A 15,025-nucleotide genomic window follows, 5' to 3' on the forward strand; every position below is an offset into this window, starting at 1 on the left:
AGAAAAATACACTGGACACTTCAGGAATAAGCCCCATTTGCCCTCTCTCCAACACACCCCGTGTTTACGAGGTATGTCTAAAAGTGAGGGGGGAGGCGGGGCATTCTCTGGAAATTTACTAGCAGTAGCACTACCTGCATGGGGGCGAGTGAATGACACTGTCTGACAAATAATTCTGCCCCAAAGACAAGTCTTGCCTTAGCTGCGGTTTCAGAAAAGCCTATTCATTGCCAACATTACACACACACGCACAAATGCAAGCGCACACACATGTCCGAAATAGCACCAAACACAAAGACGTCTTTGAAACAAGCAAGCCAGTGTGACATTCTTTTCAGATGACAGCCAAACTATCCTATCCTTATAATACCATTCTTGCTTGGGAAGCAAGAACCCATAGCAGATGAAGCACAACCCCATGTTTTGCACAATCCAGTCTGGTCCCTGCTGCAGGGGTCCTGACACTCCCAGCTTGGCTCCACCCAGGAAGCAGACATGGGGAACGTCCTTCATGGAATATTTCAAAACAAAGCAAACATGATAAAACACAGGAAATGAGGACCCCAGGCTCTGCACACAACAGTCCCAAGCCTCCCTCTCCTGCCACTGCACCCTACTCTGAGCTTCAGGACCACTGACACCGCTGGTGTCAGGTGACACACTAAAGTGTGTGTGTGTGTGTGTGTGTGTGTGTGTGCATGTGGAAGGGGGCAGGGGCAAAGGGCTAGCAAGGAAATAGACTCTATTTCACCACACTTGAGGCATGTGAATAATTGTGAAACTTCCCCCTGCCTAAGCAGCAAGACACAAACTTCATTACTGACACATCAACATGATGCCTCACTTCTTTCCATTTCCTGCCAGGGCTGGTCTCTTCAAAGTCAGGTACTGTGACTGTTATTTCCGCTAGACTGTCAAGTCACATGTTACAAGGCTACGATACCAGATACAGAGCCTGAAGTAAAAATACAACACATAGTACAATACAAAATCTTACCTGCATATTTTGTGTACAGTTCATTTAAACTATATGGCTATATTGGACATCCCATTCCAAAACCATGGGCATTAATATCGAGTTGCCCCTTGCAGCTATAACAGCCTCCACTCTTCTGGGAAGGCTTTCCACAAGATTTTGGAGTGTGTCTGTGGGAATTTGTGGCCATTCAGCCAAAAGAGCATTTGTGAGGTCAGGCACTGATGTTGGATGAGAAGGCCTGGCTCTCAATCGGCGTTCTAATTTATCCCAAAGGTGTTCAATGGGGTTGAGGTCAGGGCTCTGTGCAGGCCACTGGAGTTCCTCCACACCAAACTCGTCAAACCATGTCTTTATGGACGTTGCTTTGTGCACAGGGGCACAGTCATGCTGGAACAGGAAAGGGTCTTCCCCAAACTGTTGCCACAAAGTTGGAAGCATACAATTGTCTAAAATGTCTTTGTATGCTGTAGCATTAATGTTTCCCTTCACTGGAACTAAGGTACCCTTCACTGGAACTAAGGGGCCTAGCCCAAACCCTGAAAAACAGCCCCAGACCATTATCCCTTCTACATCAAACTTTACAGTAGGCACTGTGCATTCCAGTAGGTAGCGCTCTCCTGGCATCCACCAAACCCAGATTTGTACATCAGACTGCCAGATAGTGAAGCGTGATTCATGACTCCAGAGAACGCGTTTCCACTGCTCCAGAGTCCAGTGGCGGTCTGCTTTGCACCACTCCAGCCGCCACTTGGCATTGCACATAGTGATGTTGGGCTTTTGTGTGCAGCTGCTCGGCCATGGAAACCCATTTCATGAAGCTCCTGACGCACAGTTCTTGTGCTGATGTTGCAGCCAGAGACAGTTTGGAACTCTGTAGTGAGTAATTCAACAGAGGATAATTGGTTTTTACGTGCTACACGCTCTGCAAGTTTGTGTGATCTAACGCTTTGTGGCTGAGCTGCTGTTGCTCCTAGACACTTCCACTTGACAATAATAATAATAATAGATTCAAATGATCAATTCGTTATGAACTCCTGAAGCTGCTTAATAACAAACTGATCATTTATATCAGCTGTGTTGGAGCAAGGAGAGATCTAAAATATGCAGGACAAGGGGTCCTCCAGGAGAGGTTTGGGAAACGCTGTCATAGGCCATTCACACTAACCACCAGTTATAGTATAGATAGAGTTTATGATTGTGATATGGACCTCACAACCAATACTCAGCAAAAGGCCTGAGACAGGTGTCTTGTGCCTTTGTTCCTATTCTTTTCCTCTAAAATTATGTGGTTGAAAAGTTCAGTGTATGAAGCCTTACATGGCAATGTGAGACTTTTCTGCTGTAGATTCTTGCATCAACTGACACCAGGCATGGACTGTGTATTTAAAGCCTGGCTTACTCCATCCTGATTTGTTTACATTTACATACACATGGCAACCATTCAAAAGTACTAAAGCACGTGTCCACCTTACTGATTTGTTAGTGGAGTCTCTTCCAAATAAATGACAAGTAAAACTACAAGGGCTATATACCACATATATGTAGCCACTTTCAACAGTAGCACAATTGATTACTATATGGTGTAAATTTGTACCATGAGCAAAAGCACACACTAGTGGCCAGGGCAATGAGCTGAGGTCAGTCCTTCAGTCCTACAGTATATTCATTATAGCAGTCTCAGCTCCCAGTTCTGGCTTTAAACAACTCCCACCACATCAGAAACTACCACTGACCTTTTAGTGGCACATAAAGAGAACCCCTATTATACACACACACAGACACACACACACACACACACACACACACACACATTCTCTCTCTCTCTCTCTCACACACACACACACACACGCACACACGTGCGCACACACACTTGATTACCTTTAACCACTGCCCCCCCTACACTAACCCCACCCCCCTTTTGTTATTCTTCTTCAACAATCATTTACAGCTTGCATCACTTTTCAGATAGGAATCAACAGCCCTGTATTTTCAGGGTGGGTTCACATCCATGTACCTCCAGTCTGAGAGAGTAGGCTGGTAATATGTCCTGGGGCAAGGGCTGTCTTATGTAAGAGACTCATAAAGCAGAGGGAGCGGGAGAGGGTGCCCTGCCTGAAATGACTCGAGCCCTTTATGTGAAGCATTCAAGTGTTCCTCTTCTCTTTCCAAAGCAACAAAGCCACCTGGGATGTTTAATGATAGCTCCACCACCTTTTCGCTGGCACTGTGACTGGTTCACAAAGCATTTCTGGGATAATCCCACAAATACAGAAGGTAAAATAACATCTGCTTTCCTGTATTTACACCTGTTGTTTCTATGATTTCAGAGGAAGAGATAAGGAGAACAACTTATTTACTCATTTTCATGTCAAAGGACCTCAACTTGAAGACAGTGAATCTACTGCCTGTGTGAAGGTCTGGCTTTGTTCCTAATACAGGGTCATCCAAGGATCATTGGGCAGAGGAGGAGTCTCCTTTGACTTGACAGATGCCGGCCTGTGGTTCACTAAATGGGCAGGAAGGAGGATCCTGAAGCTGCATGCTGCTATGGGAGGGGATCCCCCCTGAGCGTGACTAAAAAAGCAACCATCCATTTTCCATCCTCTGGCCGACAAGGTCCCTCCTACATGCAGGGAAGCCTAATTACATAAAAAGGTAACTCTTATATGAGTCCTCACAAGGCTGCCATATTCATGAGCCATTCTTCCTCCGGCTGTTGCGCTTCAGAGGCAGGCAGTCTATACAGACATTCTCTGGCTCCTAAGGCATAACTGTCAGACCACATAGAAGTAGTCCTTTCCACCCAGTCAGCGCACGCTTAGCCCTCTGCACTCTTTCAGAGTGGGCTTGCCCTAGTTCAGGGCACTGAGACTGAGACTGTTCTAGGCAAAGGTGTTCCTGGTAAGAAATTCCACCAGGCTCACCAACAGTATACACAGAGACAGGGGACCAGATGGAAGATTTGCAAGTAAAACAGAATGCAGAGGGAGATCTTTAATTATGGCCACTGGAATGTATGGTGACTTTCATGAGACAAAGGGAGATAATTCAGTATTCCTTTTAGTTCCTTTGCAGTTTATCTTAAGGGTAAATATGTATTTTCTTTATCCACGACAAAAGAGTAATTGACACAGCATTATAATGTCTCTGAGTAAAGGGCCATAAAATACACAATTTGTTTTCCCATTGAAAACAGACATTTTAGTGTAGACATGGGGACAGACAATAATAGTTTAGAGTTGACACTTTTCTAAATATAATGTTATGAAAGACAAGAGATTCAGTTTGTTTTGAAAACAGTCATTTAAACTTGGTTTCTCAAGTGTGATTAATATGTGACATAAACAGCCATATATTTTAAATAGCAATAATTTATGGGAATCTAAACAAGGCGCAAAAGTCATAAAGACTGATGTGCCTGTCACCCAATATGGCCATTGAGTGCATTCCGTGATTTGCATTCTAAGCACACTTCCGAAACCTCTGGGATATTGTGAGCAGTGCTGCCCTTGAATTACAAGCCACTGTCAGCAAAGACCAGACATATTAAAGAATATCACAAAATTTCACGTAATAAAATCTTGAAATGACCATGTGTTACTGATCTGTGTTTATGCCTATTGTATGTACATATTTTCAATGTCTCAAAAGAAGTTGAACATTTCAGAATGAACTCAAACAATGTCACAATTCTTTTGGATTTGACTGCCAACCCAGCTTCTGTGAGCACCCCACATTCATGTTCTCTGTGTCTGAAAGAGTCAGGCTTACCAATATCTTTTGTGGTGATTAGAGTGGTGAAAGCCAGACATTTTGGAGCACAGGTTCATACTGGTTCTAGTTCATTTTCAACTGCAAACAATAGGCAGAGGAGAGGCCTACTTGGAGTCCATCAGGTTGATCTCCATCTCCTCATCTCTTTTAGTTGGCTCTGGCACCCAAGTGAGGATCAGGAGTGTATCAGGCACAGTCAAGGGTTCAGCGTGAGACCCTGGACTTGACGTGATACAAATCTGCTCATGGCCAGTTTATGGAAGGCCACTTACTGAATGACTGGTTGAGAGACCTCTAGGAGGTATTTTGCCGCAGTGGGGGCAGCTCTGGCTATCCACCTCCAGAGGTTTTTTCTGACAGTACTCCCATCTTTTCTTTCTTTCCTTCACTCACACACTTTTTCAATCAATCACTCACTTATCATTCATTCATTCACTGACTGACCTACTGACTGAGTGGGTGGCTCCCTCAACCACGGGTAGCACTGAAAATGCTTAATGACTAGAGTGCAAGGGGGAAAGTGAACCATGGAGACCTGGAGGACTACAGCTTTCCAGAATGAGTGACTCACAACTGCTTTTCAGCCCCCAGTTGTAAGAGGAAGTAAAGATGTCTACTGCATTACAGCGGATGCAGCTACTCACTGAGCTGTGTCACCCAGCCTCAGGGTTATTTCCACTAATCTCAAATTAACTTAGTAAAGACAAGATCAGCATGTCTCTGAGGGTATTTGTGTTTCCCGGGTTCAATTTACACAAAAGATTCACAGCTCATAAAAAGTGGAAATAGATTAAATTAATGGTGCCATGACCAGCCTTGCACCTTAATGCCAAAGCTCTGCACTGCTCCTCTCCTTTCCTCGTGTACTTGCGCACGCTGATTAATTGGCTGCCAAGGCACCACCAGCACATCTGTTGCCACGGTAGTTAAATGAGTCAATTACCTTGCTAGCACAGAGGAATGAGAGTGGCTTATCTGTATCAGAACAGAGCAGCAGGGCCTGAGAACTGAGGCAATCACAGAACTGCCTGCTTAGATCAGTGTGGAGAGCAGACGTGTCACTTCCTGTTCATTATGATGACGCCCACTTCACAAAAGAGCCACTGTGGACTGAATGCCAGGTTTTTTCTGCACTCCTTCAAGTTTCACTTCAGCCATTAAAAAACTCCTCAGAGCTGAACTCTGAGAAGCAGATTGCTGCCAAAGCTTCCCAAGGTTGCTCTGACACAATCCCTTGCAGCCCCTCAAACATTCAGAGGTGTCAGTGACAAACTGCTGACACCATTCCTTAGAGATATCAAAATGTAAGGACAACCAGATGGTATGATGGGTAACTCCACTTTGAGAAAACTAAGGGTATTCTGGTTTCTATTACTAATGGTGATTAATTCCTCATGGTACTTAAAGTGAACTCACTACTCATTCAATGACTTAATCTCTATCAGACTGGTTTATATATTTGCAAGAAATTTCCCAGTCAGGTTCAAACGTATGGCCCTCTAACTATGCCTCCTGCTCCCTAACCCTAATAATCTTGATGGAGGATCTAGAAAGCATACAGGTACACAGCTCTTGAGGACTGTAATTGCCATCTTAGACAAAGCAAACGAGGGACCAAAATTCTGGCTGCTCAAAAAGCACACTCTCAAAGGACGAGTCTAGTCTTGCCCGGCTCCAACACAAACAGATGAGCCTCACAGTCCAGATCTTCAGAATCCTAACGAAAGAAGAGAGCAGTGTGACTCTGGGCAGGACAATGTTGTCACGAGCACGGGTGGCCTTTGTTATGAGGGCAGCCCTCACCATCACATCCACGCTGTTGTATAAGCCCGCACCAGATGTCCATGATGCTACCCCACCAACGTGTTTCCACATGCTCTCTTTCTTGGGGGGGGGGGGGGGGGGGTATACAGTGCTCTGAGCCGATTTAAGCCACCCCCCACCATCTCTCCATAGACCATTTCCTCCCTCTGATGGGATAAGCGGGCCAGCTGCCCTGGTCTGTCTGAGATGAGGAAGCACTTAATAATGGGGTCACTTACGCCGCATGCCCACTGACCTGGAACCTCAGTGTCATGAGCTGGAGCCAAAGGCAGCTGATTTAGAAGAGCAGTGCTGCTTGTCCATTGCATTGCTCACAACCAGAACTGTAGCACATGGTAGCACAAAGAATGCTACAATCTGCCCAGATCAAGATAACTGCCTGGCCTTTGTCTGCAAACCAAAGCTGAGGTCTTCTTGGGGAAAAAAGATCAACTCTGTATTAATTATATCTATCTTGGGTTGTTCGCTGTGATCAGTGATGGCAGTGTGCTCCTTTCTCCCTTCAATATTAATCTCATTGAGTTTCAGCACTGACTGAGGACTTTAGTTTCATGATTTCCTCAGTATACCACTTCGATAGCTCACTTTTAATTCAGCCAGCACCAGTAACACTAGTGGACAGACCTTATAGGAGTCAACACAATCAAAGATCATCAGGAACTATTCCAAACTTAGTGAGCCAGCCTGGTTTCAACTCTACCTTGTGAGCAGAGTAAGAGAAGTGACCTGCTGAACAATTTACAAAATTCCAAACAGCTTGGGAGACTGGCTGTATGGAAGACTCATAAGCAGAGAGGTCCCACACAGAGAGCAGCAATGGTAAGCATACACCAAATCAATGGCTCTGCAACCAGATCCTATCGGCTTTGAAGTCATGAATCAGTTTTGTGGAATTCTAAATCTGTACCATCTCAGGGAGGTGGTCTGATGTCTATTTCTATAGAAGTTTTACACTTCATGAAGGCCACTGTTTGCTAGCAGTAAAATAACACTGAGATGTGAAGACTGTTTTTCGTGACCAATCATCCAGTCAAGGGCTCTGTTGTATGACATGCAGTCATGTAAGTACTATCTGAATATCTGGCTAAAATCCATGGTTTTAGCAGGGAAAAAAAATCACAACAAAACCAACTGCAAGACAACTATATAAAAACTGAGCTGCACTCTACAATAGTTACCTATATGGACTTTCCAGTGAAAAAAAGCATATGTGACAAAAAGCACCAGACACAACTTAAAACTAGTTATATCAAGTAAACAGGAAAAAAAACAACATAGTTTAGCTAGACAGATTTACAGTAAGTTTTCCTTTGCAATGCCATTAGTGAAGGACTCTGAAATGTAACATCAATGCAGAGGAGAAAACTGACCAGACAGCAGTGCTAAAGAATTCAGCAAGAGAACAGAAACAGAAAAAACAATCCTGTATCAGCAGGGAAATGAACTTGAGAGTGAGGAGCAAAAAACCGTCTAGGTGAGCAACGCGGAGTGTTTACCTGTTCCTTCACTCGCCTCACCAGACAGGAACTGCTGGAAATGCTTGGGCTAGGATTCAATCAAGACATAAGGAAAAGTACCATTCAATCAAACCCTTCCCCAATAATCCACTGTCGTGTCTGAACGAAGAGACTTCCATGAGCTACAGAGAATTATGGAGCAAGAAGCAACATCTCGCAGCTAATGAGGACAAATTTTCACTGAGCTTTCAACACTGTAGATGGTGTCCCACTAGACATGCTATCATTGAAACATTTCTGTCCCTTTGAACTTTAAAGAGCTGTTTGGGTTGGAATTTTATTAAATGCTTAGAGGTGTGTTGTTCAGAGTGTGTGTGTGTGTGTGTGTGTGTGTGTGTGTGTGTGTGTGTGTGTGCGTGTGGAGGGGGGGGGGGGGGGGGTGTCTTCTCAGCGCCACATTTTACAAAGTGATATGAAGTTATGAATCACTGTGAAAAATTGAGCCTACATCAAAACAACCTTCTATGAACTATCTGAATACATTATAACAACATGAAAAATAAAAGATTAAAAAAAAACCTTCGTGAACAAATAAAATTAAAATTGAACAGCTCTCAATCTGTAACTTGTTAGCAATAACAATAACACTACTGTGTTCACTTTCACGAGTTCACATTAAAAAATGTGACATAAACAAATGCTAAGTTCAATCGTTCTACTAACATTGTTAAAAGACAATGGTTTGCCTTGCAGTAGGCATGAGTAAAAACGACAGCCGGCTGATTTGTTCTCAAGTTTGAAAACAGTTGAACTCTCTAACACTGAAGGACATTCATGGTTTGAAGCTGTTTGTAGTGACTGCAGTGGGTACAGCCTGGGAACACTGTGCACGCTTAAGGGTTGCCCTGAAAAACTGCATTGCACAACATGTGCACAACCTGATGAAGAGTGACAGGCGCACTGACTGGATGCTGGCCTTGTACGCAAATAAGATAACTTTTCTGGAGTACCGGGTTAAAAAGAAAGGAAAAAAGAAAGAATATTTCCTGGTGAAATAAGCCTGACATTAGCATCACCACATGCACGAGCTAGGCACAGATGCCAAGGCGGTCCTTTTGTAATGCCAGACACTGCACCCTTACTCACAATGCCGTTCACTGTGACAGCGCCAGCCTCGGCCCACGGCATTGGCATGCATCGGGTGTGAGAGAAACAAGCCCACTGCACACCCACCGACAGAAATCAAACCAATTATCTGACCGAATTTAAATACACCAAATTTATCCCTTGTTCCTCACACTGTCTGGGCCCAAAAGGAAAAAAAGGTGGGCTAGGCTTTGTTATCCCCACATTCCCTGCTGTTCAAACTCCTCACTTCATTTCACTGAAAATCACACACGTTTGGGTAACACTCTACATAAATATGTATTTTCCCTGTTCTATATATAGTAAAATCTATTTTCAAATCACCGTCTGAGTTAGCTAAAAATGGAGGTGAGGCTCAGTAAAACACCATTGTGTTTCTGTAGTGGTTCCTGCATTTGTTGTCTCAAAATGGGGAATGACAACTACACAAGCGGGACAACATTACGTAGTAAACAACTTTCAATCGCTGTTTGTTTGCATAATTGTCAGAATGATACAATGATACAGTGGAGACCCCAGTGGAGCATTGCCATTCTCCTGGATCTTAAGTAAAGCTTTCAGCTTAAACAGGAGCCAAAGGTTGGAGGTTGTTAACAGCATTTCCTCATTGCATCTGGTAGATCACTTTTGTCAGTACCAGAACAAACAAGCAAACTCATTAATAAGTGAAGGATGCTGAGTTGCATTTTCTGAAGGGATGATCCTTCCAGCAAGACAATGCTGGGTCATGCTTGCATGGGAACGTGCTTGCAGCTCAATCAGGCACATGACAGCAACAATTAAAGAATTTTACCAGGGAATTGCAACCTCTGACCTTTCACTCCAGAGAACAAGTCACAAGGTATGTGCGTCACTGGTCAATGTAAAATACAAATCAAACTTGATCAAAATATACATGACAGCTAGAACCGCTCCAGTGATATTCATCTGACATTATGAGGAGTATTGACGTTGGATGTTGATGCTGAATTTTGGTATGTATAAGATTCCTCCAACATACTGAGATAACATTGGCAATTTGTACCTACTCCTTCATTACATCTGGGTATTTTCAGTGAACAATACAAAATAAAATTAAATATTTCTGTAGACTTCATTTCTGCAGCTTCATCATTTTATAGCAATATCTAGGACACATCAATTTCTGAAATATGGTGTGCAAAGCTAAAAGAAGGAAAGATAATATTCCTTGGTTAACTTAATGGCATTTACAGAAAGACTGGACAGGTAAGATTATCATTCCAGTACAAATCAGTGCAGTAGGTGCAGTAAATAACTGATATATGAACCAATAAACTGTTGGGTGTTCTGCCAGTCAAACATTAGACTTACACACCAGCTTAGCCCACAGTTTAAGTGGGTGCCAGTGTGGGAAGAAGCAAGAATTATTGAACTTGAATGTGATTATATAACATGTACTGTACATTTACACAGTAGAACTCTTGCACACACATCTGTGGTTACACTATCATGGTGCAGTTAGAGGCATTTCAGGTTTATCAATGCTTGTCGATTGTTAAAAAGTGTCCTGATGAGTCAAGTCAGCTGTTTTCACTGTTCAAGGAGGTTATACACAAAGGATGTATTAACGTACCCGGCAAGTAGTGGCCACAGTAATTAGTCTCAATCACAAAACATTACAAGTACCCCTGCACTATTTTACCATGACTAAGTTATAGTGCTGTGAAGGAAAACAATTGGCCTGATGAGTTTGTTTGGGGAAAAAAACAGCTGAGTTTATCAGATCTCTTTGGCAACCGTGTCAAAGCTGACGCAGTTGAAAAGTGATTTTGTAAGTTGTCTCTCGCAGTGTAGGTATTTCTGAACCCTCTAATCACATAATGAGCTAGCCACAGACTGGGACAGCTTCTCTTTTTATGAGCTAAATGAGCCAGACCAATGAGAGGCCTGTGTTAAACCTACACCCCAATTCTCTCAAATGCCATCTGCAGCTATCTGTGAATGGAAGCATCTGACTTAGGATGATCAGAATTCTGCTAACTTTCAGATCATGCCTGGCTTATCTTAGAATCACTCAAGGGGTTCTAAGCTTGACAGCACTCTCTGTGACATCGACTCACAGAGTCAATTATAGCTCAGAACAGCCTTGTTGCTTTTTAATAAAAACACAAGTCACAAGAACAGAGACAAATGATCTCTCTGTTACAAACTTCCTATCAACTGACCCAGCAAAAGCAGATATTCAAGAGACTGGCTGTTAGTGATCTTTATACACAAAATCATTTCATCTCTGCTGTGTGTCCCCGTGAAACACACGCGGCCAGTGCTGCCACGCGCCACCCCCCTGGGCACCCATATCGGGACTTACCTTGATTGGCCCAGTGCTGAAGCGGATCTTGCGACTGGGTGGCGGCTCCTCCTCAGCAGGCAGTCCTGGAATCTCTGTGCAGCTTGACTCAGGCTCATAGGCCTCTTCTTCTTCCTCCTCTTCATCCAGCTGGCTCCCGCCAGAGTCCTCCCCAATGCCGCTGTACGCACTGATATCCACCAGGTCGGCCTCTGAGTAATCCTCCTTGCGGGACTCCTCTCCTCCATCCTCCCCATGAAGGGACCCCTCAGGCTCATCCCCCTGGTCACTGTCCCCCCACTTTCGCCCCTCTGGGGCCAATGGCCCTGTTTCTGTGGCCCCCTTCTGCACAGCTGCATCACCATTCTCCAGTGAGGCGTGAACCTCAGCCTGCACAAGCCTGCTCCCAGCGTCTGATCCACCAGAGTCTTCTTGCTCCCCCACTTTAGGTTCTCTTTCAGTTAGATCCATGGCACCAGAGTCCACGGCCTCCTTCTCTCTGTCACTCACTGACTCAGGCTTAGTCTTACTCAGCTCCCCAGAGGTGGCCTGAAAGCCCTGTTTCATTCCTTCAGAGCCGGAAGCCTCCTCATTTTGGAGGCCTGCTTTTCCCCTGGGGCTCCTGGGAGACCCCTCGCGGCCCTTTTGATGGCCATTCTCATCCTGGCCACCCTGCAAGAAGGTGCGTGCCCTCTTGGAGACGACTTTGGAGCCAAGAGCACTCGCTCTCCCAGGTGGGGGGCTGGCACCCCCCATGGGCAGCGGAGAGCCGGAGGAGCGCCGGTGCAGGTTGTTGCGCAGGTCAGCCTTCTCGAATACAGCGCTAAGCTGGCTAACGGTGGGCGAGACAGCCTCCCCGGCAGCGCCCCCTGGGTCCAGGCTGTCAAGGGACTCAGTGCTGCCATTGAAGCGCACTACAACATCCAGCCGGCCATCCTGGAAGCCCGCAGCCCGCTCCTTCTTCAGCAGAATGCGGTTGGTGGCTGCCTGCTTTTCCTGCAGGTGCCGCTGCTCAAAGATCTTGCGCGTCTCCTGCAGCTTGGAGAAGCCAGAGGAGCCCCGTGGTTGCCCGCTGTCTGCCTTGGGGTCGAAGCGGCTAACACGCTCCGACACACTAGAGCCCAGCTTGAGCAGCGCACTGTGGTCCACGTTCTCATTCAGGCTGCTTGCCCTGGGGAGGGACAGGCGCACCGACCGGTCGCTGGCCTTTGTCGGGTCCTCTCCCTCTCCAGGCACAGTGGAGCCCATCTGCATGAACATATTCTTGATGCGGTGCACGTTTGAGCCATACCTGCGCCCGCGAGAGGAGGGCTTCGTCTTGCCGTCCTGCCCATCCCCGTTAGCAGCATTGTTCAGTGTGTCCTTCGTCTGTTTGAGTGCCTGGATCCCCGCCTCATACGCATTCCGGTGAGGGGACGGGCTCCTCAGCGTGGAGCTGGAGCTGGTGTTAGCGCTGGCAGAGGACGGCGACTCGGTCTTCATCATGGTTAATCAAGCGTCGCCGAGGCAGGGCTGTAACAGCATTGCTCCCCTTTTCCCCAGTGACAGCAACAGCAGATCGGTCAGATCCACCAACGGTAGCAGTCAGCAGGAAACAGAAAGAAACACGCACACAAAATTAGGTGACAGGAGGAGGAGAGGCTTTTGTATTTATGATTTCAAGCCGAACAGTTAAATAACGTGAAAAGGCAGCGGGGAAAACGGGTGTTTCGCTCATCTGCTACAAATGCAGCAAACCGGGGAGAAGGATGTGGAAAATTATTGTGACTTCAAACAAAAAACATTGACCGAAACGTTAAGCGAATAACGGATTAGAGCAGCAGTGATCCCTGGATTTTCCACTCGCGACGGATTGCTTGTGCTTAATCCCTCTTTCATTACATCATTTTGATCTCTTGAATTTTTTCAAATGCCTTATTGCAGAGTACTGGTCCTCCCGCAACAGCAAAACCTGCTGCAAAGAGGAAGGCCGCCGCTGGGTCTTAGCGTTAGCCTATTTACTATTTCCTGGCTCTGCATTATTCTGAATCCTAAAATCTCCTTTGTGCGATATTTTATGATCAGAGAAAAAAGTCCTAGACTTCAATCAGTGACATAAATCCCTGCGCGTTATGCTGTTAAACAGAATTTATTTTCACGAATCTCCAGTTCCACTTGACGTTACATATTTCCATCTACCACCAGCAACTAGTACGGTTATCTGTGGAATAACATCCGTTCAATGTAAATCTATTAATACAAACAATAGGTGCTGGATACTCATTTTGAAAATGAATTCAAATAAAATAATTCTGCTTTTAAATCAAATACATCGTATTTACGCACATTATATCAACATTTAGTTTCCTGGATCTCCCTATTTGTCAGCATTTGTTTCATTTCAGTTATTTTGTTTGTGTTCGTATCAGAAATGCAGACATTGTAAGATCATGGATTTTCTGTAAATCGTGCTTTATCGCTTTGCAGCCTGTTTTGAAATGCAGTTGTATTTATTTCACAAACTGTTATTCTGCGCCATATCTTTAAAAGTAGCCCATGAGCACAATGTTCGCTGTCAATTCATAATATATCTTCATTTCTTTAAGCATAACACGGATCATCTTTCATGGAAGTATACAATAGCTGTCACATTGATCAATACATCATCGCGTATGATCGTTAATCTTAATCTCAGCATCAGTTAATCATTATTATCCAGTTGTTGGAATTGTTGAAGGGAAATGTTTTGCAAGAGTCGTTATATTTTAACTCTCTCTGGATAAAATATAAATCTGAGAATCCCGGCAAATTTCTGTTTTAACAAGACATGGTGATTACCGCGACAAACATAAAGCCTCCCCGTTTCACTAAATTGACTAAAACAAAAATGTTTTTTTTTCAATGCCCGATGTGCGGTTTAACCAGAGGTGAACAAAGGCATTAGGACCCTGCGGAAGCTGAGGGCCTAAACCGTCTCGCCTACTGATGCCTTGAGTTTGCTACGTTGCTTCCTACATCTTGAGCTCTTCATGATAGTAGTTCCTTTCACATCAAGAATCAAAACAGAGGAGGTAATGAAATAAATAATCCGTACATTGCACCATGGGTGGGTCTGCGTGCGTCGATCTTTGACAGTACCTTTTTCCAGCGTTAAAGGGTCGCTAATTCAGGGTCCGTCCGTTGGTTGCCTCATTGTGTCCACGCTGTTTTCGGTCTTTGATTCCCCACGATCTCCCAGCGATACCGCCTGCCCTCTCTTTCTCCACCTCTCGCTCTTCCCTCTCCCCTCCTCTCTCTCTCGCTCTTTCTCTCTCTGCCTCACCGCGAACATATGGCATCACAGCTACCATTAACCCTTGCAGAAATACAGGCAGTAGGACACTTTAAGGTTTTGGGACATGTTTGTCGTTGGCGAGGTGTATTCATTTGAAAAAATACCTATAATATCATGGTGTAATGAACTAAGGCTTATTTCCTGTTACTGTATTTTAAGATAATGCCATAATTTAGTATTTATTAAATATTGTATGGTGTTACTGATATTTTAATACCCGTATT

At 44.7% G+C, this 15,025-nt stretch overlaps 1 protein-coding gene across 2 annotated transcripts in view; it reads right to left on the reverse strand.

Annotated features, from left to right (window-relative positions):
- The window catches only part of LOC118793474 (neurabin-2-like), a 40,285-nt gene extending 25,538 nt beyond the window's left edge, over positions 1-14,747 (reverse strand). For both annotated transcript variants that reach the window (XM_036551684.1, XM_036551674.1), the window contains exons 1-2: positions 14,606-14,747; positions 11,510-13,019 (exon numbers count right to left, since the gene is read on the reverse strand). In XM_036551684.1, coding sequence (XP_036407577.1) covers positions 11,510-12,973 — 1,464 coding nt within the window. In that variant the 5' untranslated portion in view covers positions 12,974-13,019; positions 14,606-14,747. The remainder of the gene's footprint in view (positions 1-11,509; positions 13,020-14,605) is intronic.
- Positions 14,748-15,025: the final 278 nt, after the last annotated feature.

This window comes from Megalops cyprinoides, chromosome 1 (genome assembly GCF_013368585.1).
Source record: "Megalops cyprinoides isolate fMegCyp1 chromosome 1, fMegCyp1.pri, whole genome shotgun sequence".
NCBI lineage: Eukaryota > Metazoa > Chordata > Actinopteri > Elopiformes > Megalopidae > Megalops > Megalops cyprinoides.